Source organism: Sturnira hondurensis, unplaced genomic scaffold (assembly GCF_014824575.4).
Source record: "Sturnira hondurensis isolate 20B ecotype Veracruz unplaced genomic scaffold, ASM1482457v3 Scaffold0010128, whole genome shotgun sequence".
Lineage (NCBI taxonomy): Eukaryota > Metazoa > Chordata > Mammalia > Chiroptera > Phyllostomidae > Sturnira > Sturnira hondurensis.
The window spans coordinates 3,939,230-3,965,633 of NW_028082759.1; the positions used below are offsets into that span (position 1 = coordinate 3,939,230).

Sequence of the window (26,404 nt, forward strand, 5' to 3'; positions counted from 1 at the left end):
TTGCTTCTGAAAATGTTGACCAGCTATTTCTAACAGCCCATTTCCTTTCCCATTGGTCTGACACTTGGGTGTCTAATTCCTTAGCCCTAGGGAAGTAAAGGGAGAAAGCCTGTCTCCTCCTTCCATTCTTCCAAATCATTAGACATCCCTTTGAAAGAAACCTTTTGCCTCCCCTAGAGGGACCAGGCCCTCTCTGCCTGGGATAGGAGTCTGGGCCTCAGGGCAGCTCACTCAGAATGCAAGCCCAGGTGCAGGCAGCTCATGTTCTGGAAGCAGAGAGATGCTTGGAGGCAAATAGGTAAGGCAAGCAGACAACATTTAAGACTAAGACTAGAGGCCAAGGATGGGGGACAGATGGATAAATGTTGTGTTTGGGGATAGGGAGCAGGGAGGAGGATATTATGTGGAACAGCCACTTATTTGTGTAGATTTCACCCCAAAATGGCGAGTGAAGACATAGTCAAGAGGGAGCAGTGTGTGTAAGTAAACATCCTGCTTGGAGTTGGTTTCCAGGGTAGTGATAGAAATGCTTATGTTATGTGGGCTATTTAATGAGAAATCCACTCTCTACCCTCTGATTGAATGAGTAATAATTACTTTGCATTTGTAATATGGGGCCTGGTAATTGATGCACTTGTTAGGTTGTAATCCCTGTTTCTTTCAATTTATTTTCTTTGCTGTACCAGCAAAGTCTCAGTAAGAGAGAAGTTATGTCTCCCCCTGCTGGATATGACTGGTAGAACCTGAAAATTTAGGTTACTTGGCATGTATTTTTCTATGTAGCTACTCAGGACTTACTACCTCAACTTTCGGTTTTCACCTTTTCCTCCCCACAGCCTCTCTAAGCAGCCTTTTGATTACACCTTTCCCATCACCAAGCTCCTCTGCGTCCTCTTCCAGCAGTTACCAACGCCGCTGGCTTCGGAGTCAGACTACGAGTTTGGAAAACGGCATCATTCCCAGGAGGTGAGCTGCAGGTCCCCTCTCCCCGGGAAGGGTGCCCTCGCAGGCAGCTTGATGGGAACCACAGAACCGCCTGGTGTCAAGGGGATGGGGGAGGTGAAGCTTTCTGATGAGCTTCGGGTCAGCATGAAAGTTCGCAAGTTAGAAGTTTCCTGGAAAGAATAAGTAAAAACAACCACAACGTATCTCCTGGTTTGGAAAGACACTGGGGAATAGCTGGGTGGTTGTGTTGTGTATAAGCCACGTCTGCTGTTCATTTAGAGTGAATGCGCATTATGTTTTAATTGGCTCCCTTCCAGGTGTGGCTCTTGTATGTTAGGAGAGTGGAGTGAATCTCTTCCTCATGGTGACACTCTTGTGACCTTCGAGAATTTACGAACTCAAGGACTGTGACATACTTTCTTTGTAAAACTCAAATTCTTAAATAGTCATGAATCGGGTTATGAATGGGGGTGGCATCAAGATATTTTCTGCCTTCTGCTTTCAGTTGATTTTTATTTTTTTTATTTTTAAATTACAGTTGACTTTCAGTATTATTTTACATTAGTTTTATGTGCGCAGCATAGTGGTTAGAAATTTGTATAATTTACAAGGTGATTCCCCCAATAATTCTAGTACCTACTTGGCATGCTTTTAGATCTAAAGTTTATTTAAAATGTACATTTTTGGCTCTCAGTGCTGTTACATCAGTAGCCTGCAACCTCTTCTTTCTGTAATCCAGAAACTCAGAGGGAATTAGGATATGTTGTGCCTATGAAAATCCACATGGAAATTGCCGGATTTAGTAAAGTGACTGGTGATTACCACGTGTAGGGAGTCTGTGAAGGTGTAAATGTGATTTAGGTACCTGCCTGCGTTTAGTGTGAAGGTACATCCATCAGTAGTGGTGTAAAGACCTGAATGGTCAGTGCTGCAGAGAGGCATCAAGTGCTTTGGGATCGGAGAGGGAGAGAACAGTTGCTGGTGGTTGGGGGGGGGACTAGGGGTCTTTCATGAAAGAGGTGGTGCTGAAGTGACAAGCTGAGAAACCAGGATCCAAGGTGTGTGTGTGGCACAGGGCAGGCTGCTTGTCTCTTCTGTTGCTCTCAAGAGTGAGACCAAAAGTTAAAATCATGGCCGCACGACACACTCACTGAAGAACTGCTCTTTGGTCGATGGACTTTGTGCAGAGTGGTGAGGAGCCTGGAATTCGATGTGGGGACACGTCCCAGCTCTGCCGCGCACTGGAGGAGCGAGAGAGTGAGTTAGCTGGGATTTCAAGTGCCATTTCTCACCTGCAGCGTAGCCGTCCTGGCGTCAGCTACACAGCACTGGTGGGAAAGGCAAAAGGGTCATAGCAAGTCACGTCAGGCTGGGATGAGGTGCAGTGAGTAAAATGTTGGCAGGTAGGGCTTACTTACTCTTCCTGCTGCCATCGTCATCACTGCTGCTGCTGCAACTGCCAGGAGAAGGTGTCCCACCGTCCTTGCAGTTGTTACAGCGACTTCTGTGGTTGGGAGAAATCAATGGGGCTTAGAAGCCTTCGCCTCAGACACCTTCCCTTGACTAGAAATGCTTTTCTGTCCTTTCAGGTGTGAATCCAACATTGAGTAGCAATCTCCAACCCAGTCCTCCCAAATTCTTCAAAATGTCTAATTTGAACTGAGACCTGGCTTTGGGAATTAATGTATCTTTAGTGAACTCACACCTAAAATAGATATCTTGGGCTCAAAAGTGGAAGTGCTGGGTCCCTTGTTCAAAAAGCATGAAAAAGTGCTGTTAAAGAGTACTAAAATGTGAAATTTTCCCTTTAAAAATATTTTACTTACTAAATGTGATAGGAACAATAGTGACACGTGAATAATAACATAAATTGCCCTGGTTGGTTTAGCTCAGTTGTTTGGGCATCGTCCTGTAGACCGAAGGGTCACAGGTTCAGTACCTGGTCAGGGCATATGCCTGGGCTGCGAGTTTGATCCCCAGTCAGGGTACAGCCGATTAGTGTTTCTCTTTCACATTCATGTTTCCCTTTCTTTCTCCCTCCCTCCCTTCCCCTTTCTCTGGATTCATAAAGGAAAAAAAATGAATAATAGCAAATTTATAAATTACAAAAAGTAATACTTTGATATCATAATATAAGAAATAGTAATAATGCAATACCTTCATTTATTATAAGATTTCTCTGGCTCACTTTTCTGCAAGTTCATTTGTTTCCATTACCAAAATTTATACCCTAGTTGATATAATTTATACATCAGGTGATGTATAAGCAGTGTTAGTAGCTCCTGGCAAATGCAAGATGGCAGATATTTTTGGTAGTTTTTTTACTTGGAGAAAGATCTTTCTCCTGATGCAGAAACTGTTACTGGAGCTTCACAGGTTGTGATAACATGGAGATACATTTCTGATCGACTTTCAAAATGTAAATTTTTGTACATCTAGATTGGTTGATTCTTGTGGAATACTTTTTCTAAAAAGATTTAATTCTTCACTCAGATCCATTTTGTGTAAGTGTGAATTTAATTTTAAATGTAAATTTATACAAGGTTATTCTGATCTTTCCTTTGACATTTCCTGTAACTTGTGGAAGTCTTAAACTGAAAGTGTCTTCCTGAGTTGTATACAATTTAAAATGCTTTATGCATTCCATCACTGCATCTTCAGCTGTATGGAGAAATTAGTTGCATACTCAGCTTCCTTGTTGATAATTTCTTCATCTGAAGCTTCGTATGAAAATAGCAAGGGGGTTTCTGTCCACCGCATAAGCCTTTACATTTACCTTCTCTTTCTGTGTCTTTGGATATTTGATTTATAATGTTGATATACTTTTCAAAACCAGAGACTATAAAGTGTGAGGAATTCTAGTTACAGCCTGATATGCTTTTTTGCAGTGTGCACTCTAGGCTCTTGCTCTGTGATTATTTACTGTCCTGGGGCTCAGGTCAGAGAGTTCCATATTTGTGCAGAGTGCATAGTGATGGATGGATGAGCCGGCCTCCCAGCGTAGGTCACAGCCCTGTCGCATCTTCCCCCATGCTCACAGTCGGGAAAACTTCTTGCTGCTGCTGCTGTCACAGTCACCAGTCTGGGCCCAGGTCTCAGCCTTGCCAAGTTGGGGCCTTGTGGCACCCTGGATCACGCAGACATGTGGGCGTGTGCCTGACCACCAGGCCAATTACTCATTGTCTGGGTTGCACGCCCTGGGGCCTGACCACCACCTGCTCTGTAGTTTGGTACCTTTATTGCTCACACACATGCTTCAGTGTCCATCAGACTTCCCTGACAAGTTCAATAATACAATTATTAAGAATTCAAGGTAGCAATCGCAGAACATTAACCAAACCTGGGGTCTTCCCAGGGCAGGCAGGGCTCCCTGTTGAGCGGATGGCTGCCTGTGGAGCAGGCGTGGAGTCAGCACTACTTAATGCTGAGAATGTGAGCGCCTCGGACATTTTGAGTCGATCCCTGTGCCTATGAAGATCCTTTCACTGAAAGGTTATGCAAGTGTGTGGGTGGGAAAATTAACGTCTTGTGCTAGACAGAACAGTGGGTACCAGAAATGTGATTGCCTCTGGCTTTGAGAGAAAATTCACAGTAGTCAAAAAACGTTTTTGCTAAGAGAGTTAAAGGTAGACAGGGAGGATGTTCACAATCTCAGCTCGTAGTTCCACACTGACACCGGTGCCTCAGGGCCCCTGCTGTGCCCGGTGGTGAACTTGGGTTCCTGGGTGAGGAGTCAGGCCTGAGCAGTTAGCAGCTGGTACTGCCCTGGGGGTGGGGGTGGAGCTGCAGAGCTTTCATCCCTTAGTGAGGCTGTTGATACCCTAAAGGAGCAAGGTATAATGTCTCAGAAAGGCTTTTGACTTGAACGATTAATGATTTGACTTTGTAAGGAATTGACCATATAAAGTTGCTGACGGGGTGTTCTTTGACCCACAGAAATGGCGCCTTCGTATGTTCTAAGGTGTCCATAGATTGAGCATAAGTTCAAAGTTGACGTAAACAATTAGACCAGGCAGTCCTGATACCTAGTGTAGATCATTGAGATGCACTTAAATGGTCAGAGTTTTGGCCCTTTTTCTGACCTTGAGGTACTCATAATGTTTGTAAAAGCTTATGTCAACAAGATTCCTCATGATTTTTTATAAGGAGAAAAAGTTAAGTGGGTGGCGGTGGTCTTTCCCTGACCCAGAGGCCGTCACCTGATGCGATTTTGCCCAGCTGTCCCCGAGGTGCTCCCGCTGGTCTGGCACCTCCCATGGCACAGGCAGCAGCAGATGGGTCGGGTGTGGGGCGGGGCCCCTGCTCATTTCACATGTCCAAGGAATGAGCCTGACCTAGAAGATGGACCCTGGGTTCTAATCCAGCATTGTCACTAACAGGTTTTCTGTTCCTAAAGCAACTTGATGAACCACTCTGCCTCAGCTTCTGCATTTGCAAAAATGATGTGTGGCACCTTACCTGGAGGTGGCTAAGGGTAAAGATAGGATGAAGTATTTGGATGCACACCTGAATTAATTATGTATGTGTGTGTGTGTGTGTATGTATGTATTATTCTCGTTCAAGGATATGTTTGCTGATTTTAGAGAAAGGGGGAGGAAGGGGGGGAGAGAAACATTGATGTGAGAGAGAAACGATAACGGGTTCCCTCCTGTACGATTCTCAGCCTGGACCAACCCAAAACCTTGGCATGTGCCCTTACTGTGAATCGAGCCCACCACCTTTCAGTTTATGGGATGATGGCTCTGACCATTTGACCAGCTGGCGCGGATTTTTAAAAATACTCAGAAACATCCTTTTATTGTGAAACAATTTTAAAACTATAATTACAGTAGCACATGTCCTGATTTATTCTAGTTTAAATGGTTGATCCAAGACTACAGAATGAAGCTCAGTTGCTTTAGAACTCAGTAGAGAGATACAGTGAAGCTAGTCTAAGAGCTACCCACACTGTGACCTCTGTGGGAGTTTTTCAGAAATTCAGTAGGGGGCGCTCTCTGCTACATTAACGTGGAGGTGGTCAATGTTTACAGGGTAGAGATGAAGGTGATACATAAATCCGAATAGGTTCAGTGTTTATTGCAATTTGATTATTAAAGACCACATTGGCCAAAGATGAATGGGCTGATGTGGTCATTTTGCTTTTGACAAAGAAGGGAAGTAGGAAGTATTCAAAAAGGTTGCAAGGGCATGTTGTTATCTAATAAATTGCTCAGAATGTCCTGTACAGAGTAGAAATAAACTGGTGTAGGAAAACAAATCACAAGTACTACGTAAAAGAAGAGCAAGCACTGTATACAATTAAGTAAAATTCTAAGAACCTCAAGAATTTTTTTCTGGTGAGCAGATGATTGGGATCTAGAAATTTCTCGGAGAAAACAGGTGACGGTTTATTGTGATGCGTCACATGTTCAATGGCGCCTGGGGACTGTGTCCTTCCAGAGGCACTGCTGCTAGTGAGGGTCCACACCCGCCTCTCCAGGATCTTGCTTCAAATCAGGGGAGAACAATGGCACGTTTCCCTGAGGCTAGAACACGATGTCTGTCTCCTGTCCTTTAAACATAAAATAGCTTTCCTTACCATAAAACTTTTAATGTAATGTATGTTTTTGAAAAAGTGGGTGTACTTGAAATCACAAGCACATTGTAGACCATGAGCAGAGCACTAAAGGAGAAATTTTAAGGCCAAGAGTAGGAGGCCAGCTGCCTCAAATTCTTCAAAGCACAAGTAATTGCTGTGTTGTAATTTGTAGTGAAGGAAGTGGAGGAAGCGGTGTCCTCCCGTGTTTGGCAGAGAGATGAGTGTGAATGGTGGAGTCAGTGAGTAAGAAACACTTACTGCATACCTATTGATACCGTGCGCCCAGCTAGGTGCTCTCATTTGCACTGTCATGTCTGTGGCTTTGATTTCTTTGTAGAAACAAACGAGTTTGTTTATTTTCACTCTTGCTGTTCATAGCTATGTGGCGGTTATGCTGGCTTTTCAGAATAGTTAAATAAAAGACAGGGTCGGCCCACGTTCGTGAGGCTTACCGACAAGGGGGATAAATGGTAATGGGGAAAAAAGACAAATATATATTAAGGATTTATTGGCTTCCTGATTCTCTTGTCAGAGAAGCAGAGTCCCTCAAAAGAATCTTAAGTTTTTTGAGAACTGGACTATACCAGGAAAGAGGTGGGTCTTTGGGTTTGGGGGTTTCCCAGAGAGCCGCGTCAACCTCAGGCTTAATCTGAGCACTTAACAGGAGTAACTTCATCTAATTTGAATAGCCTTGGGAAAGTGAACCTCACCTGCCTGTGAAGAGTCAAACTATGGTCCTTCGTTAAATGGAATACCACATTCTTGTCTACTAGTGTCTGTCAACCAGAGAACAAAGGGCCCATGTTTAGAGTGAACAGGTATTTCACACCTTTTCATAAGCACCGCCAACCTGATGCAAAATGGTCCAAGGGAAGAAGACCGAGAGTCTAACAAGGGGACATTGGAAATTACTCTCAGTTTTTAAGTTTCCTTTCATGTTAGGATGGTATGGGGTTGTAAGTGATACTTTCATTTTTCATAACAGAGAATTATAGGAGAGACTGGGTGAGAGGTAGGTCAACTCCCAGGTAGGACTCCGAGTGTTCTGGGTTAGCACCTCACTGTCATCCCCTGACGTCAGAGTTCATCTTCAGTGTCACTCACTGGTGCCACTCTTCAAACTGATTTCCCTCCAGGTCAACTGACGAGACCTTCAGCTTGGCTGAAGAAACCTGCAGCTCTAATCCTGCCATAGTTCGGAGGAAGAAGATTGCCATCAGCATCATCTTTTCCCTGTGTGAGAAAGAAGAGGCCCAGAGGGATTTCCAGGACTTCTTTTTTTCTCACTTCCCCCTGTTTGAGTCTCACATGAACAGGCTGAAGAGTGCAATTGAAAAGGTAATAAGAACGTAATCTTACTCAAATAGTGAAGTGATTACGGGTCTTGGAAGATGGCCGAGTCTCTTTGTTGAGGCATCAGATCACTTTCCTAGAGAATGTAGCTCACCTGCAGCAGCGATGGGCCCTTTGGCACATTGATATTATACAGCAGATACTGTGTGGCTTTAGGAGAGGAATTGACTGCTGCCTGATAACTTAGGCGTCACTACCATCAGTGTTTTGATTATAAAGCCCAGCAGCCAGTTAATACAACAGTTTCTTCGCTAAGAGTGATTTGGTTTCTTTCTCTTTGATGAAGGCCATGATCTCCTGTCGGAAGATTGCAGAATCAAGTCTCCGTGTCCAGTTTTACGTAAGCCGTCTGATGGAAGCTCTGGGAGAATTCAGGTAAATTTGCAGTTTGTCAAATCCCACAAATTTGTGAGAGGCAGTAACAGTGGCAGCCGTGGACCTAGGGCAGCAGAGCCCATGGCTTGGAATCGCTGGCAGTGATGAGTCGATTTAGCAGTTCTTTCCTTTAAGATGGAAACTGAGATCAAAGAAGTGCAAAACCTGAGTCACTCAGCACAAAGTACTCCTCACTACTGCCTGACAGATAGTCCTCAATATGATTGTTTTTTTTTTAACAGAGTAAATGGAGAAAACTAATATTCTAGTGTCTCTTATACGCCTATTCACATTTCATGTCATCCTCACAAAAGCCCTAACAGTAGGCGCTGTTGCCCATTGTATGGATGTGTAAACTTGAGTTCAGGGATGCTCGTCCAAAGCGTAGATGGAGAGGGTATGTATGTCAGGGAGGTGCGCATTCCCGCTTGCCAGGACAGTCCTGCTTTATACCCAGTGTCCTCCCAAAGATGTCCTGTTCTGGGCATTAAATTACATCACCAGCCTCGTGTGCCTTCATTGTTAACTTCTAATTAATGATTTTTGTTCTCTGGATACTAGTTTTCTAGAGTCCTTGCCCTAATGTCTGGGTGGAGAGGTAACGTGCTTTGGGTAGCAGGTGGGATTCTCTTCTGCTTCGCTGAGCTGGGATCGTCACACTGTTTCTTAGAGCCACCTTCTGGAAGGGGAAGGAACCCACTCCAAAGCAGTTAGGAACTAATGAGTCAAACTGTTACTCTGTAGCTAAGGAGTGAAAAGTTGTTCAGTTCTTATTGTTAGAACATTTTTGCGGTGCTTAAGGTATATGCTGGTGAACTCTATAATACCACTTAGAGCAAAATCCCCAGCCTGTTTTGAATCCTGGGTTATGTATAAAGTACACAAGTAATATCTCAGTCATTACCTGGTGATAGTTAAGACCTAAGTCATATATGTCAGAAATAGGTAGTATGAAGTTGTGCTTTTTGCTGATGGTCTGGTGATTAGTAAACCTTCTACAGTGCGTGAGGATAGCACTGAACTTGCTGCTGTTCTGCTGTGGTCAGACTGGAAGCTGACTTGTACTTGAGAGTCCGATTGCTATTTTAATGAGAGCATCCATTTTTCAGACATCAAGAATCTGGAAGTATACGACCGGAAGGCCTCCCTACAGTGTACATAGAGAGGTCTTCTTCACACTTCATCTGCTTGTCCCCACAGAAATGGGGACAAAAGAAAGCACTAGCATTTGGGGACCTTAGGTTTGGTAAATGAATCCCAGTTCTACGTGACTGTAATTTTTCGTTGCTGCCTAAGTTGGCAGATGATCTGGGGGTTTTTTTTTGCCAAAGTGGAATTGTTTTGTGTTCAGTTCTTTTATGCACACAGCTAGAAAATCAAGTCAGCAAAAATCTCATCTGTTTTGATTTTGGAAGAGTGAGGACGTACCAGGGGAGGCGCCAAGCTAAGTCAGTGGGCTCTTAGGAAAATGCGTGAGCCGTGTAGTTTAGAGCGGAGCTCTCAGGAGAGTTGGGTGACCTGTGTTCTCATCCTGACCTTGTCGTTCAGTATTAGCCTATCTCGTGCCAGTAACATTTCTCCAGTGCTTGTTTCTTCATGTGTGAAGTGACAGAACCAGACTAGGTAGTTCCTGTAAAACCTACAGTTGTACAAATTAGATTCTGTTAGTCCATATGAAAACATAGGACATAGGATACTAAAGGGCCATTTATGTGGTTTTTTATCTTAAATGAGTAGGGTTCTTTGGCTGAGGGAGTTATAGCACTAACCAGAAATCAGAAGAGTTGTGTTACCCCAGTCACATTTTTAGTATAAAATATAGTTTATTTCTTCTCTATAAAAATGGTCATAAATCCTGATTGAAGACATTGAGGAAATAAATTGTTTTAAAACGAATATTTTATTTCGAGTGTCGGTGTACCTTTTCTGTAAAGGGTCTCTGTTAGAGCTGTTCAGCTTCGTCATTGTGCAAAAGCAGCAACATGTGGGTGAGTGACTGCAACTGTGTTCCAGTGACCCTCACTGACACGGTGGTGGTCAGATCTGGCCTGTGGGCCGTGGTTTGCAGACTCCTGTCCTATGTCCTGCGTGAGTCTGTGGAGTCCAACGCAGTGTCGGGTTACTGTTGTCTCCTTTATTTCTTTATAGAGAGATTACCCGAGATAATGTGTGTGACAGTTTTGTGTGTCCCTCGTCTCTTGGCAGGGAGACTATCTGGAACTTATATTCCGTCCCAAGGATAGCGGAGCCCGTGTGGCTCACCATGATGTCCAGCACTTCAGAGAAGACGCAGCTCTGCCAGCGCTTTCTCAAGGAGTTTGCCTCTCTGATCGAGCAGACCAACAAAAACCAGTAAGCTCCAGCTCTCGGGACCGCGGCGGCCCTGGCGTGTGGCCAGTGCACGTTCTGGTGTGACGTGTCCCTTCCTGCATTGACTCATCAGGCTGTATTTTCTTCCCTTTCTCGAAGGTTTTTTGCTGCCTTGCTGACCGCAGTGCTGACCTACCACCTGGCCTGGGTGCCGACCGTCATGCCCGTCGATCACCCTCCCGTTAAAGCCTTCGCAGAGAAACGCACCTCCCAGTCAGTGAGCGCACTGGCCAGAACACACCCCTACAACCCTCTCTGGGCGCAGCTGGGTCAGTGCCTGATTGGGTCACTCAGCGCCTCTGTGGGGTGGGATAGGGAAAAGGCTGGAATTTGTAGTCAGTGGTCACTGTCTAACCCAGTGACTCGAGGAGAAGGCGTTGGCCCGCAGATTTCTAATCGTAGGGGTGCCTCATTGGACTCTTCTGAAGGTGTGTGGGTAAATTGTGCTCTGCCGTACAATGTAGCAAAGCATCCCAGAGCAAGGCTTTTGACGTCTGCATTATCGACACTTGGAACCGATCATTCTTTGTTGGGCGGGGCTTGGGGGAGCTGTCTTGTGTGTTGTAGTCTTGTGTATTGTAGGATGTTTAGAGCATCACTGACAGTCGTTCCCCAGCTGCCGGTGGAACCCTCCCCACCCCTGCAGTGGTGATGATCAAAATGGCTCTAGACATTGCTGAGTGTCCCCTGGGGCCAGAGGTAAGACACCCCCCGACTGAGAATGGGGGCTGTCTTACCTTAGAGGATGGACTGGGTAGGAGAAAAGTAAGACAAAAAAGAAAGTAGTACAATATAATTTCACCATCTTTTAAATTTTAGCATGAGTGTGAAATCTTACCTTTCTGTACACTGCTTTCTTGCATTAGTGGGTGGCATTTTTTCCTGAAAGCTTTATACTGAGACACAGTATAGGCGTCTAATGCTTTGGCATAGTTGGGTACAGAGTTTTGGGTTTCTGAGACCAATTTTACGTATTTTGGGGTCATATTTTGGAGGAGAGGTATACTCTAGGTCCTCTCATTTGTCAGACGTTTACGGTGACAAAGTAAAACGGGTACTCACTCTGCCCCTGGCCCTGTGTTAGATTCCAGGATGCGGACTTGACTGGCATGCACGGCTCAGCCTCAGTGAACTGTCTGCATAACAGAGGAAGCCGACTTGTATTCGATGGTTTCAGGGTGTCCCGAGTGGGTCGTCCTGTGATGTGGACGTGCAGAAAGGATGCGGGAGGGAGACTTGAAGTGCAGAGGCTGAGAGCAGGGGCGCTAGCGCCAGAGCTGCCCGGATCAGGTCCAGGGTCCGGGGGCAGGCGACTTGACCTCTCTGTCCTCAGTCTCTTCATCTGTGAAACGGGGTGAAAACAGTTCACAGCGGCTGTGGGAATTCAGTTAGTTATGTGTAAAGCACCTTTGTTGCCAGTATGCTGATGAAAATATTAATGTTGGAAGGTCGCCGAGAGGTAAACTGAGAGGAGGGGGTGGGGGGTGTTTGAAGAAGGCATATTTAAGGAAATGTTAAAATGGCATTTTCCAGAAAACGAATCACAGGCTGCAGAAAAGCACTGCTTCTCATTTGAAATTTAACTCCTTGAGAGCTGTTGATTTCCTTTGTTCAGTCTAAGAAGGCCAAGTCCCTTCCTGTGGGCTCACAGTCCCTTTTCAGCGGGGATCACGTACTGTTGAGCCTTCCAGGGTGCCCGCCCCGAGCAGTCCACAGTGTCTGGCTGCTGACGAAGTGGTGTGAGGAGGGGCTGAGAGGGTGAGGCCCTGGTGCAGAGCCACGCCAGAGCTTTGTGAAGCCAAAGTGTAAGTGACAGTTGAGTTTCCATTATTACAAAAAATTGTGGGGGTTCAATAATTTGACAGGGGAAGATGCTCATTTCCAAGTATATTTGCATTAACTAGGTACCAAGTCACAGTAAACAGAAAAATAGAAATTGCTGGTAATGTACACTGATGCAGATATAACTTTAATCCAGGTTCCTAAGTAGTAGAAAAGATTCTCCGTATCTTGAATTATTTCACAGGCGTATCTGAGAGCTGGCCAGGATGGGTACCACAGTGTCCACTTCTGTGTGGGTTCTCAGTGTTCCTGGGGGAACGGGGAGCAAAGCTGGGAGCAACAAGCCCTTGCATCCCCTGGGGCTTGCTGCTCAGGAGCTTAGCTCTCCCGCCTGTGCCCAATGCGTGCTCTCCACATCTGGGTGTCCAAAGTGTGGCTAAGCACCCGCTGGTGGGTTGTGCAAGCCACTTAGTAGGTCAAAAGAGCATTTTAAAAGTACCATAGAATAGAAAATACCACAGTGACACATCTGTGTTTTGTAAAATGTTGCAGAGGAAGTGTGAGGTTGCAGTCTAAAAAGTGTTTCTTTCTTGGGAAGGTGTACAAAGTGTGAAAACCACTGTCTTTCACCACTGGTTGAAGGGGTCCTGTGGGTGTCTGACCCCAATGACCTCATTGTGGAAGTGAAAAGCAGCTTTTCTTCTTGAAAAAACAGTTGTGATTAAGGGTGTTAATTAATATGAGTAAAAGAGTCTGAAATTCCTTCATTTTTTTCCTCCAGAAATTTAAATTGTGTGTTTCAGAATGTAGNGTGTTTTGTAAAATGTTGCAGAGGAAGTGTGAGGTTGCAGTCTAAAAAGTGTTTCTTTCTTGGGAAGGTGTACAAAGTGTGAAAACCACTGTCTTTCACCACTGGTTGAAGGGGTCCTGTGGGTGTCTGACCCCAATGACCTCATTGTGGAAGTGAAAGGCAGCTTTTCTTCTTGAAAAAACAGTTGTGATTAAGGGTGTTAATTAATATGAGTAAAAGAGAGTGCACAGGCAGAGAGTGCACAGAAGCAGGGAGGGCTGGGGGGGGGGGGCGAGAGAGACCAGGGAAAGGACCAAAGGGGACACCGAGAGTGAACACAAGAGAGGGGAGACGGCCAGCAGAGGAACACAGAGAGAGGAACCGCAGAAGAAGGAGGGGAAGAACAGACAGAGGGGTAAGGAGGGGTAGAGTGCCTTTCAATTTCTCAATGAAATTCCTTCATTTTTTTCCTCCAGAAATTTAAATTGTGTGTTTCAGAATGTAGTGGAATTAAAAGGGTAAACTGATAAAATATGTAAGGAGAAAATTCCTACTTGCTCAGAAATTAAGCCACCACATCGAAATAACTCATAAGCCAAACAACTTCACAAGAGAAGTTACAAAATATTTTGAAATAAATGATAATAAAGATACAGTAAATAACAATGTTTAGCATTCAGGCAACAGCGTTTAAAGGGGACTTCGTAGCATATACACATGTAGTAGAAAGTAATCAATGAATAAATGGTCCTTTAAGATACTTAGTTTTTCTCTTTTATCTTTCCAGTTTTCTGTTTCTCCCTCTGTCCACCTTTGTTTTGGGGTCTCCGTGCCGCTCACCTCTCACCCTTTCGGTTTCCTATTCCAGTGACGATGCTGCTGAGTTCGCTCAGCCTCTCCCCTCATTCTCTCCCCCATTCTTGTTCTTGCCCGTCTCTACTTTCTGTTTCTGTCTTTTCGGTTTTCCTTGATATCTTGTTTCTTCCCCTCCGCCTTGGCGTTTTGTTTCCCGCAAGGGCTTTTCCCTGTCTGCTTCCCTCCCCTCTGTTCCAGCCTCAGTTGTTTCTCTCCGGTTCCCCGTCATGTGGTCCTGTCCACTCTCCATCTCTTTTTTCCTTTCCCCTCCTTACCCCTCTGTCTGTTCTTCCCCTCCTTCTTCTGCGGTTCCTCTCTCTGTGTTCCTCTGCTGGCTGTCTCCCCTCTCTTGTGTTCACTCTCGGTGTCCCCTTTGGTCCTTTCCCTGGTCTCTCTCGCCGCCCCCCCCCACAGCCCTCCCTGCTTCTGTGCACTCTCTGCCTTTGGCTTCTGTTTCACCTGCAAACACTCTTTCTACCCATCCCTCCCTTTTTTTCTGTCGTCCTCGCATTGTCTCTCTTTTTCTTAAATTGAAGTTTGTATTTTAAATTATGCTTTAAAAAGAAGCACAGGACAGAACATTTATCATCTTAACCATTTCTAAGTATAACAGTTCAGTAGCATTAAGTCTGTTCACATGGTTGTGCAACTTGCCTTCATTTTGCAAAATTACACCCAGGGGAACAATGGAATCTGCTCTAAAATGAGTGGTTTCCTCAATCCGGGACTCAAAAAATTGCGCTCGAGTTCAAGATCCAGTAAATCGTTAATGGTACAGGTCTGTGATTTTAATAATGGGTTACGGTATTTGTTTGAAGTTTGGTCCTAAAGTGATGGCAGTGTCCGCACACATTGCTCTCATTACTTTATAGAGTTTAAATGATCATAAATTATTTTTTAATAGCTGTCTTTGTTTTACTTTTTTCCACTTACAATTTTGTTATTAAAATGTTATATGCATTGAAAAAAAGTATTGTCATTCTGAGTGGCTTTTCCTCTGTGACTACTTTCCTATACCAGATTTTGGATGTGTAGTGGTTATCTTCTGTATTAACATGGGGACCGATATGGCAAGTGTCCAATGAATGCCTGATGGGTCTGTGACGCCCTGCAGCAATGAGCGATGTGGTCCCAGGGAAGGAACCATGACACATGCTTAGTCAAGACCATCTTCTCAAACAGCAGTGTTTGTCCTAGCATCAGACTACAATTCTGGGTTACTCTTGAATTCTTGGGGAATTTCTCAGTCAGTTGCAAAAGCCTCAGAGATGAAGCTCTATCAGCCTGTCATCTAGTCTTTATAGAGAAGGTTAATGTCGTTTCTGTCCTGTGCTCTGAGTTCTCAGGGGCAGTGGCCTTCTACCAAGTGCTCCCCAGAGGAAGTACTTCCTGATGGTTCCCAGAAATTTCCCCTCCACCTGCATCTGTCAGTTCAGTTTGTTGTATCTACTGTGTGCCCTGATTTTAATGCTTTTCCTCCTGTCTCTTGCGGCACTCCTCACATGGGTTCTGACTTCTCGAGGTCTTATTTATATAGCAATTATTGTGTTTCTCCTCTTCTTTTATTTAGTGTCTCTTCAGGTTTTGATTTATTTCCAACATCTTGATGATTCCTGTAACAGTTTCTAGCTCAGGGTTGGCTGTGCAGCGATGTAAAGGAGATAAGTCTGTGTCAGACACTCAGCACTGTGCCTGCCCAGTCTGGGAGTGTCGGCTTTTGTTGTCGTTACCGTTCTTGTCAGAGTGTCAAATAAATAACTTACCAGATGCAGTGATTTTCATAGCTAGGGGCTTGACCACTACTTCTGATGAAAAGCTTATACTGCTGGGTTCCTGGACACATTTGCCCTTCTTCTGCCTTTAAGCCAGATGTCAAAGGCTCATTAGCCAGTTTTTCTTCAACTTGTCAGGATATAACGTATGGGACATGTTTTTTTTTTAAATTATTATTCTAGTAGAATTTTCGAGTGAAGTAATAGAAGTATTCAGATTCATTTATATTCAGAATTTTATTATTCATGACTAAGTAATTTTCTTCTTGTTAATTAAGTTGATTGTACTTGGTGCATGTTTGTATATTGAGATAATTCTGAACAGAACATTTCATTAAGTATTTCGCATTGATTCACTGCCCTTTGGTTCAGAGACCCCTGAATTTGGATTGTATCTCAAGGCCTGTTCTGTTGTCCAGGACTTCTAAAATGTCTCATTATTCTAGTTCCCATGATATAGTACTTGATTTGGTCACATATTCAGGGTTCTGGCCTCAGCCTTCCTTCTGGAGGTGGGGTGGGAGGGGCCAGCCGTTGAACTGTGTGGGCAGACTTCACGTGGGGCTGTGTGAGCCAGCACTGTCCCCCGGCCCCAAGAGCAGTGGGCGAGGCCATGCCCAGCCTTTCCAGACACACCGTCTACCAGAGAGGCCAAACCAAAACTCAGTCATTGCGAAGAATTACCTCTTTGCCTCAGATTATTTGTGTGGAGAAACAGTTCTTGTTTGGCACTCTGAAGTCATCTGTTTGGGACTGTAAGTCATCTGTTTTTCTCTTGTAAAAGCTGACATATCCAAGGCATGCTCACCCCAGACGACTTTGTCTTTGTGTCCATTATGCTCTGCAGGTGATCTCTACGGGGCCATCGGCTCTCCAGTGAGGCTGACACGCACCGTGGTGGTGGGGAAGCAGAAGGACTTGGTCCAACGCATACTTTACGTCCTGACCTACTTTCTCCGTTGCTCTGAGCTGCAAGAGAACCAGCTGACCTGGAGTGGGAATCCCGGAGAAGGGGAGCAGGTGTTAAGTGGGAGCAACATCACAACAGCCTTGGAGAGGGGAGAGGTGGAAGAGTCGGAGTATGTGGTCGTCACGGTGAGAAGCGAGCCTGCCCTCCTTCCTCCCATCCTGCCACTGGCCAAGGCTGAAGGAAGGAGCCCCGGGCCTGAGGGCTTGGCTGGGACCCCAGAGGACAATGACGTCAGAGACCTGTGTCCCAAAGCTGACAAGGAAAAAAACAAATGTTCTGTGGCCTGCAGCCCGGGACGCCAGGACCCAGCCCCGGACAACTCTTGGAAACCTCAGGACGCATTTTATAAGGAGGAAGAAAATGAAAATGAGGTCCCACAAGATGGCTGTACCAGGCTCTCCAGCTGTGACAGTTTCGGGGCAGGATTGAAAACCACTGAGGAATGGAAAGGGGAGATGCATAAGAAGCTACCAGACTGGTCGGCAGCCTGGCCCTGCCCGGACAGAGTTTCCTGGAAGGAGCCTGCCTTAGAGAAGGTCACCTTCCAGATTGGAAGCTCTGCATCTCCAGAGTCTGACTTTGAAAGCCGCACCCGAAAAGTGGAGGAGCGGCTAAAGGCCTGCAGACAACTTGTGGAGTTCGCCAGTGGTCCTTTGGTTGAACCCAGGGTGGCCGCTGACGTGACTCAGGACCAGCAGGTTTCTAGGTGCTCCTTCCCTCCTGGCTTCCCACAGAATGTCCACTGTCCTCAGAATCAGTCATCAGACAGGGATGAAGGTGACTTTGACAGTGGTTATGCTGAGGACAGAGGCGTCAGAACCAGAGCTGCGGCAGATGCCGCCGGGCAGCCCGACCCAGCTGCTGACTCGTGCGTACCTAGTGCCAGTGCGGCCAGGACTGGACTGGAAACGCTGGAGACAAGCAGAGGTTTGTACTCGAAGGATGAGGAGGGACCTCTGGTAGAGCCTGGCAGGTGTGTGCAGCAGGACTCAGGTGTCTCAGTTGCTGCAGCTGTCCCCTGTGGGGATGCCAGTGGGACAGGCGACTTCAGGACCGAAGGAGACATTCCCAGAAATGAAAGCTCTGATAGTGCTCTCGGAGACAGTGACGACGAAGCGTGTGCTTCAGCCACACTGCATTTAGGCCACAGCGGTGACTGCGTTGAAGGGGCCTTGGAAGTGGAGCTGCCCCTGCCCAGGTAATGCTGGCTGGCTGAGGCACAGGGAACTGGGTTCAGGCATGGCCGTGATCATGTTAGCTGTTGGTTGTTTTACATGTAACAGTTTTTTTTTCCTTGAAGTAGTAGAAGTGTTATGAGACTGATACTGTTTCCAGCCTGCTCTTTCTCCAAGGAGACCGCTGGCTGAGTGCACCAGAGCTCTCAGTGAAGAGGCAAATGGGTGCCTTTATGATGACTATGACATTTGGGGGTAACCTAGGGGGTATTATGGAGGTGTTGGTGGGAGCAGGGGTTTAATTTTCTGTCCTCTGGGTGGAGCCACGCTGCTGGTAGCAGATGCCTGGCTTCGGAGGAGGTGGATTGCACTCACTGGGCAGCTTCTCTCCTGCGGTCTGAGCAGCGTGAAGTGGCTGGGAAACACCACTCCTCCCTTAACACTCCATCAGGCTGATGATTTGGCCTGTGATGACTGAAGGCACTAATTAGAGACTTCTTCTGTTCTGCAGCCCTGTTGTGGGCGCCACCCTGTGCAGATGTGTCGGGTTCCTGAAGCTAGACTTGGCAAGCCCCCCTCGCCAGACTTTCTCTTTCTTCACTCCCTTGACACAGCCTGCCTGGCGGGAGTTCCGCAGGAACTGGCGAGAAGCAGGAACACACTCGTAACCAGCCGTCACTGTACTGTTTTCTTCCTGCTACCTTTAGGAAAAAACAATCTTCTTCTACTCCCCCAGTCCCCTCCCTCATTCCATACCGGTGATGCCCTTACTGGAGGGTTGGTGAAGTGGCCCCCCTGAGTCTGACCCGTGTCACTGGGGTTTTGTTCCAACTGTAACACAAGAAGGGAGTCCTTTTTAATCGTGTGTTCTAACAGACCGATGCTGTTTTAGGTCTCAGAGCATCAGCAACCCAAACGTAAGAAACTTCGGCCGCTCCCTTCTGGCAGGTTACTGCCCCACGTACATGCCTGATCTGGTGCTCCATGGGGCCGGCAGCGATGAGAAACTGAAGCAGTGCCTGGTAGCAGACCTGGTGCACGCAGTCCACGTAAGTGATCCGAGCTTGGCGCCCCGGCTGCTGACCGTGTGTCAGCCAGGGTCCTGGCCAGCCACAGGCGTGTAGACTGTCCTAGACTGAAGAGCGTGCAGTGAAGGATTGTTTGCAGAGACTTGGGCAGTGTTGCAGGGACCAACCAGGGTTGGAGAAGCACCCAGGGATTAGCAGCAGCTGAGCTGGGCCCAAAAGAGTAGGGGAGTGAGCAGCGAGAGCAGAGCTGGAACATGCAGAGGGGGCTGCCAGGCGGCAGGAGCACTGGGGAGGGGGGAGGGCTGATGTTTGACCTCTCTCTTCTCCAGCTCTGAGCTCTTCTGGTGCCTCCTGGTGGCCGGGCCCAGCTGAAAGCCAGAGCACAAGGTTCTAGCCACTGCAGCCCCAGTCCTGTAGTCCACAGAGGCCAGCCTCCCAGGGCCCACAGAGGACAGAGAAGGGCAAAGAGTTGACCTGGGGGGGGGGGGTGGATAGGCGCGGCACACAGAATAAACGGCACAGATGGTGACAATTATATGCCGTCACGGGCAGGACCTAAGAGATGTCACACATGGTTTGCTTTTTACCCGATCCTTATAAGTTCCTCGAAGTAATTTATTGTAACTGATTTGTCATTGGGTTTACTCTGATGGGCAGATGAGGATGACTGTATAAAGATCAGCAAGTCTGACTGGGAAATTGCTGCGTGGCTGCCACTAAGTTCTGCTCTGCTGTCTGCAGCGTGACCGGCCCTGTCTGAGCCTTGAGGGACCCACGTTAGTCTGATGGGCCTGTTGGTAATTGAGCTGCTATTGGACAGATGTGCAGAAATAGATGTTTTGCATTGGAAACATATTGTATCTTGTGCAATGGGGAAAGTCCTCGTTACATTAAGAAAATTGGAATTTGGCTCACTGTCTGCCTTCACACCCAACAAGTATTTTCTGGGAGGTGAAACAGAGGCCCTGCATGTTATCTTTGGCCTTGAGGACCTCCTCTGCGAAGACTAAACATACATCAGACTCAGGCTAAATTACCCGAAGGTTTGTGTGAAATAGCAAGAAGTGCTCAGTAGTGAAGCAGATGTCCTCATAGCCGCCCTGGATGGGGAGGGAGAAGAGAGGACGGGAGGTGGTCTGCAGCTGCAAGGCCAGCCTGGTGGGCGCAGCAGTCCCCCAGCGTTCCCAGCCCCGCCCTGCTGTGTGGTGGAAACCACACCTCACTGGGACGTTCATGGAATGAAGCTGTGAAGTTGCTTTTGTGTCTGTAAGGAACATTGGATTTTATTTGCATACTTTTAACGGACAGTGCACACTTGTATATGGTTTTAGAGACCCATACATCAGGGACCTTAGAGTAAGAACAATGCCCTCATTGTATGATGCTGACTCTCTGGGTTGTCTTAAACCACCTCTGAAGCCTCAGTGACTCTGGAGACCCACGTGTGTCTGTAGTCGTCTGTAGCATTAAGGCAGGGAGTTAGAGGCCCTCCTTTCCTTTTCTGTCAGCAGCTTGGGTTTATATCCATGTATGCAAAACGTGTGGGATTTCTCTCTTCTGTTCCCCTGGCAGAACAGAAGATTTGATTTGTGAGAACGTTGGTGTTGCTCATTGTGCCTTTCTTCCATGAGGCCCCACGTTCTGCCTCGGACAGGGGTGTCGGGAGATTGTGTGAGAACTACTAGGGTTGTCTTCAGTGCCTTCGGTCTTGCCAGCTGGGAGGTGTTGCCCGAATGCCCCAGACTTGCTTGCAAACTGCTGTGGAAATGTAGTCCATTGACTGATAACTCTCCCTGAACTATCTGCAAAGCACTCGTGACATTTTTTATGTTTTTTATAGGCTGACAATGCTCTGACTATTGTGTACTGGCTTTTCATGGTGACCATCTGCTCTATAATTCTTAGGTTTGAAAAAACAAAACAACATTTCCTGTATTTGTATTCTTAATTAAAGATTTTTCATATTATATTGTTTCTCCTTCCTTTTAGAAGTAGTTTTTTCACACTGTAGCTTTCTCATTTCTTTAGACTATGCAGTCACCCTGAGTAATCAAAAGTTATTAAGCATAATAAACCTATATTGTGTCAAATTGTGGGCACATCAGAAGTGCAGCCATGCATGGTGTTGATAGGAAATTGAAAAGGGTTCATAAAAATAACTTCTAAAGGTTCATATATTTAGAATGTACCCAGTTGGCATGAGTTGGATTTCTAGTGTCACTGGGCACATTCATCATAATGAATTTTACTTTTTTGTTTGTTTGTTTGTTTATTCATTTCTAGAGAGAGGGAAAGGGAGGAAGAATGAGAAACATCAGATGTGTGAGAGAAACATCAATTCGTTGCCTCTCACATGTCCCGAACCAGGGACATAGCCCACAACCCAGGCATGTGCCCTGACTGGGAACCAAACCGGCAACCTTCTGGTTCACAGGCTAGCACTCAATCCACTGAGCCACAGCAGCCAAGGCTGAATTTTACTTCTAAAGTACTGTTCCATGTAAACTGTCTCTAGAACTCTGGTCTGTGGCAGTGTTTGAATTTAAAAAAAAAAAATGCGTGTTCTAAACCTTACTTTCAAATACCATTTACAAATATTTGTTGAAAAATAAATTAAGAGTTTTTTTTAAGAAAACATTATTGTGAATTTACTGCTCCACAAAGCATAGTAATTATGTAAATTCTTGAGTAGATTGCCAGAGAAAGAAGCAAAGATTCAAGAACAAGTATATGCCCAGCATTAGAGCAGAAATAATAGCTTTTGAGGAAGAGAAGATTGGGATAAATTGCTTTATCACAAATGGCTTTCAAAAACCTGTTTTTGGATGTTAATAATTTTTAGTGTTCATACTAGACTTCATTGGGTTTTGCTATTCCTAATTGTTTTTTAGAGAAGGATTTTTAATAAGTGTTTAAAAGCCATTGATTTAAGTCATTGATCTATTTTCCAGATATATGCATGCTTGGATTGTAAAATCTATCTTACATAAATGTGCATTTTTATAACTACGGCAGATTAGTTGGTAGAGTTTCTTCCCTCGATGAGGGAGGGAGTGCATGCTAGAACTTCAGTAGTAAACACTTCTCTTTGTGTGTTTCTTTACTCCAGTTTCTTATGAAAGACAGTGTGTTCTGAAGTATGTTAACTTTCTTTCACATATTTCCATTTTTATTACTGGCTTTCACATGTTAAGATGTGGTCTTTAAACATTTAAACACATGTTCTCGTTTAATCCACATACTACCTCTTTTCTGTCATTTGCACTGTTTCCCTGCCTCCTATCATAGGGATTATACAGCTGCCTTAGATTAGGCTAAAGTAAATTTAGTTTCATTTTTCCCCTGCTACATCTAAATGTGCATTCTTTCCTCTGTGTTCTTTCTGACTTTAAATGCTAAAGTGGGAGAGAGAGTGTGAGAGAGCAGCTTTACACTATACCTGTGACCTTAAGTAGCGTTTTCTTGCTTTTTTTTCTTCCTTTTGTGTTTGTCTGCCTGTGAGTCCTGCTGACCATGGCCGTGGCAGGGCTATGAAATGATGGGGCAGTGGGAGGGTGTGGAGGAACACTGACTTAACTTCGATGGCTTAGGTTCGAGTCTCAGTATTACCACTCAGTCACTGAGAGTCAAGTAAATCAATTGGCATTGCTAAGCCTCAGAAAAATGTATTCAGAGCAACAGATGAAATACAACTCAGTGGTTTGGAGTTTGGCTTCTGAAGACAGGCAAACCTAAGCTTGAATCATAGCTCAACCCTTTGTGTCTTTGTAGCCCTGGGCAAGGTTCTTTGATTTTCTAAGCATCAGTTTTGTGTTCTATAAAATGAATAGCATTTATAGGTCTCGTTTGAAGACTCTGAGATAATGCAGATCAAGTGCTTAGCACAGTCCCTGGCACATTGCTAAATGCCCAGTAAATGTCAGCTATTAAAATAATATATGTGAAGGTCTTTGTAATCCGGTTTCCCAGGAAAGTCCGGGTGGAGATGGCAGGATAGAACCTATACACACATCTGTTCAGTGCTAAAAGCTTCCACATTTTGCTTTGCCTGGGACGTTGCAAGCAGCAGGCCAGGCACTCTAGCTCTGCAGGGTAGGGTCATCCACCCCAACATTGCCATCATGTTCTAATGTTTTTAAAAACCTATGTTCCAGGATTCAGACATTTAACGGAATCATCTATAAAGCAAAACAACAGTTGGATACAGCAGCCTCTTTCATTTAATTTTAAGAGTAGCAACAGATTGACTCCAGAAATATCATGCAGAAATCAGTAGCACAGATAAGGTGCTTTGCTAAAAGCTTGGCTGTGATATATGCTCATGAATACCTAATTAAGCCGCTCAGTGTAATCAGCCAGGAAGATTACAAAAGAACAGCAAGTCACATCAAGTGATAAATCATTACTTTAGTAACAGAGAACATTAAGTACCTCAGGTCAACAACAGCCTTGAAATCAATGAATAGTGGATTGCAAAATTCCTCCTTGCAAAGGAAAGGTCCCTGTAGGACAGATCTGGTGTTCCAGGGCACCTCTGGCTGCTTTCCTGTCCCCGTGTTGGGTAATGAGCATGACAATGCCTCGGGCTTGTAGTGTTTAGTGAAGTTTGGGGGAGTGGATGTGCGTTAGTGTGTGTATGTGTATGTGTATATACTTATATGTACTTCTACACATGTATTCATGGACACATGTAATGTGTATGGGAGTGTACACACTGGGTTACGATGTTAAAATGTATTTCTTGTTGTGGATTGTGATTTTAAAATATTTGAAAAAAATAATGATCTCCGAGGATGGCCAACTCCAGCCTGAATTTGTGATTCTGTCCCTTTCTCATTGTGACTGCCATCTTATTTAAGTTCCCCTGACCTTCCCAACTAGTGATCCTTGGGCCAGTTCTCTCCCTTCCAAACATCTTGTGTAGTGCCACAAGAGGGCTCTTTCCAACCCATGAATAGTGATCATTTACTCTTCTGTTCTGGTGGTTTCCCTTTTTTTAGAAAGTAAAAGTATGAACTGCTTGGTTGGAATGGTCCCTTTTATGTCCTACACACACACACACACACACACACACACACCCCTACTACATCTCCATCTGTGCTCTGGTCTCACTGTCTGCCATCCTATATGGTCCACCTTTCCATTTGTGTGTTCTCACTTCCTTTGCCTAAGGTGCTTGTTGAACAAATTTCTATTTATTTTTGAAGACCCAGGTCAAACGTCGCCTCTTTGAAACCATCCTGGGCACCCCAGTGTAGAACTCAACTACCCTCACCTTCAGGCACATTGCACGATACCTTTGTTCTGTGTCCCACTGGGGCTGCAGGCTCCTGGAAAACAGAGGAGGGGACTTAGTTGCTTTCACATCCCCATCACCTCACCTGGTGCCTGGCACATAGACAGTGATGAGACTATTTCCCGTGGAATGTGTGCTTATTACTACAGATAAGGCTGTAACAATTAGTGTTTCTTCTGAAGTAAAATAAAGGGATAATGTATTTAGACATGATGCCTGTAGTTTTTTGTGTTCATTTTCTTTACCTAAAGGATAATAAAAGCTTTATTATAGGCCTTTTGGGCTTCATTTCTCTTGCATTTTGTAAATATTAGACACATTGCTAATCCTGACGTTTTCTCAGATTTTTTGCACTGTATACAAAATATTTGGACATTTGTGCCATTCTTTAAAAAAAAAAAAAAGCCACCAGCCTTTGCACATTTTATTTTGAAGTCGTGCACATCCCCCTAGAGTCTCAGGACCTGTTTGCCCGTGAGCAAACAGGTGAGCACCTTCCCGACTCTAAGCCGTTTCTTTCCTCAGCACGTGACCAGCTGACAGTTAAGCCGTTCCCAAGGTGGCCCACTTGTGCCTGCAAGGCCACAGGCTGAACTTGAGTGTCAGTTCAGTGAGCCTGGTGACCACAGCCAAGGTCAGAAGCTTCCTTTCTGTACGTGCCCTCCCCAGGCCACCTCCCTGGACTCTCTTCCCCTGTCCTTGGTCCCTGTATCTTCATGATGTCTCTGGGCCTCCCAGAGTCCCCAGACCCGATGTGTGTACCAGGATCCCTCAGCGATGTGCTGCAGTCCAAAATGATTGAATTTTTTCTCCACTTTGTTGCAACTCTTAAGCCTTTAGCGACTGACACTAAACCTGTTTCCAAGAAATACAGATAGCACATAAAACGAAACAAAGAACTCCCAATAAGTTGGGCTCCTGTTCAGAAGTTGCAGACCACATACGAAGAAACTGTGGTAAGGGAGAATGAGCAAGTACAACCGGGAGAGTTAACCCTCCCAGAGCAGTCTGAAAGAACTGCTCAGTAACTATGTTTAAAATAGGTACAGTGATAAAAAGAAGGAATTGGAACATAAAAAAAGGAATTGGAACACATAAATAAGAGAAGGAATTGATAAATGATCTTTGATTTGTAAAAGAACTAAAAAGAACTTCTAAAATTGAAAAACGTGGTGATTGCAAGTAAATCTCAAGGGATGGGTTAAAGAGCAGAGCAGATGAAATGTAGCCAGGGCAGATATTACAGTTTGTAAGGTGGAGGCCACACATGAGATCATATCTTTGAATGGGACTAAAACAAGAAAAAATGCACAACAAATATAGAAAAGTAAGTAAGAGAGATGTAGGCTAGAATGAGATGTTAAACTTAACCAGCATTACCTTGCATACAAAGATTAACAAATTGATACTCAAATGACACCAAAGAATCTTATTTTTTTTAATCCAGAATATTTCAGAGAAAAACAGATGATAAAGGGAGGTATGTCCAGTGAACTGAATCCTAAATCACCCGCGCAGTTGGTGTTTGAAAGAGGCTGTCCGGTGGCTGGTCCCTCTGCACTGTTGTAACTGGTGTGAGTAGAGGTAGTTACTCACTCCTCTGAAGCCTGTCTGCACACCTGTGGTCTGTAATACACCTGTGCGCTGGACACCTCTGGGGATTAGTAAAGGGTTAGTTTAGAGTATGTTATTGAGCAATGCCGGCACCCGAAAGAGGGGGACGTTTCTTGGCAAAGTCATCGTAGATTCAGCTGTGTTTTCCCTATTGACATGGAGACCATTATTCTCACTTCTTGTGCTCTGATCTTCCGAGGGATTCCCACCATGACAAGGCTTTAGGATTCAAAGTAGGGGGCTTGGCAGACTCATCCAGCTAAAAGTCGAAAACTCTTGAATGAGTTCCTACATGCTTTCTGATGTGCCGAGATACTTAATAAGCACTTGGGTTTGGCCCTCTGTGTTCCTGTGTGCAGAGCAGGACAGTGTCCCAGCCATCCCACAGTAGGAGAGTATTGTGGATTCATAAGTGGTTATAGGAAGCATTTGTGTGAGAATGGTACTTTCTGACCCTTAGGTTAAAAATAGGTGATCGTGTGAAATGTTAGTCATTTAAAT

At 45.2% G+C, this 26,404-nt stretch overlaps 1 protein-coding gene across 8 annotated transcripts in view; it reads left to right on the top strand.

Moving 5' to 3' along the window:
* FNIP2 (folliculin interacting protein 2) overlaps window positions 1-26,404 on the top strand; it is a 118,084-nt gene that overhangs the window by 77,216 nt on the left and 14,464 nt on the right. For 7 of the 8 annotated variants that reach the window (XR_005068254.1, XM_037058297.1, XM_037058299.1 and 4 more), the window contains 7 exons: window positions 837-966; window positions 7,660-7,861; window positions 8,163-8,251; window positions 10,457-10,603; window positions 10,721-10,890; window positions 16,668-17,988; window positions 18,858-19,014. Coding sequence is in view for 7 of the 8 variants with exons in the window: in XM_037058297.1 (XP_036914192.1) it covers window positions 837-966; window positions 7,660-7,861; window positions 8,163-8,251; window positions 10,457-10,603; window positions 10,721-10,890; window positions 16,668-17,988; window positions 18,858-19,014 (2,216 nt within the window). In the remaining variant the exon portion in view is untranslated. Of the gene's footprint in view, window positions 1-836; window positions 967-7,659; window positions 7,862-8,162; window positions 8,252-10,456; window positions 10,604-10,720; window positions 10,891-16,667; window positions 17,989-18,857; window positions 19,015-19,322; window positions 19,498-26,404 lie in introns of those variants that run through there. The other variant, XM_037058300.1, reaches the window with a different exon arrangement.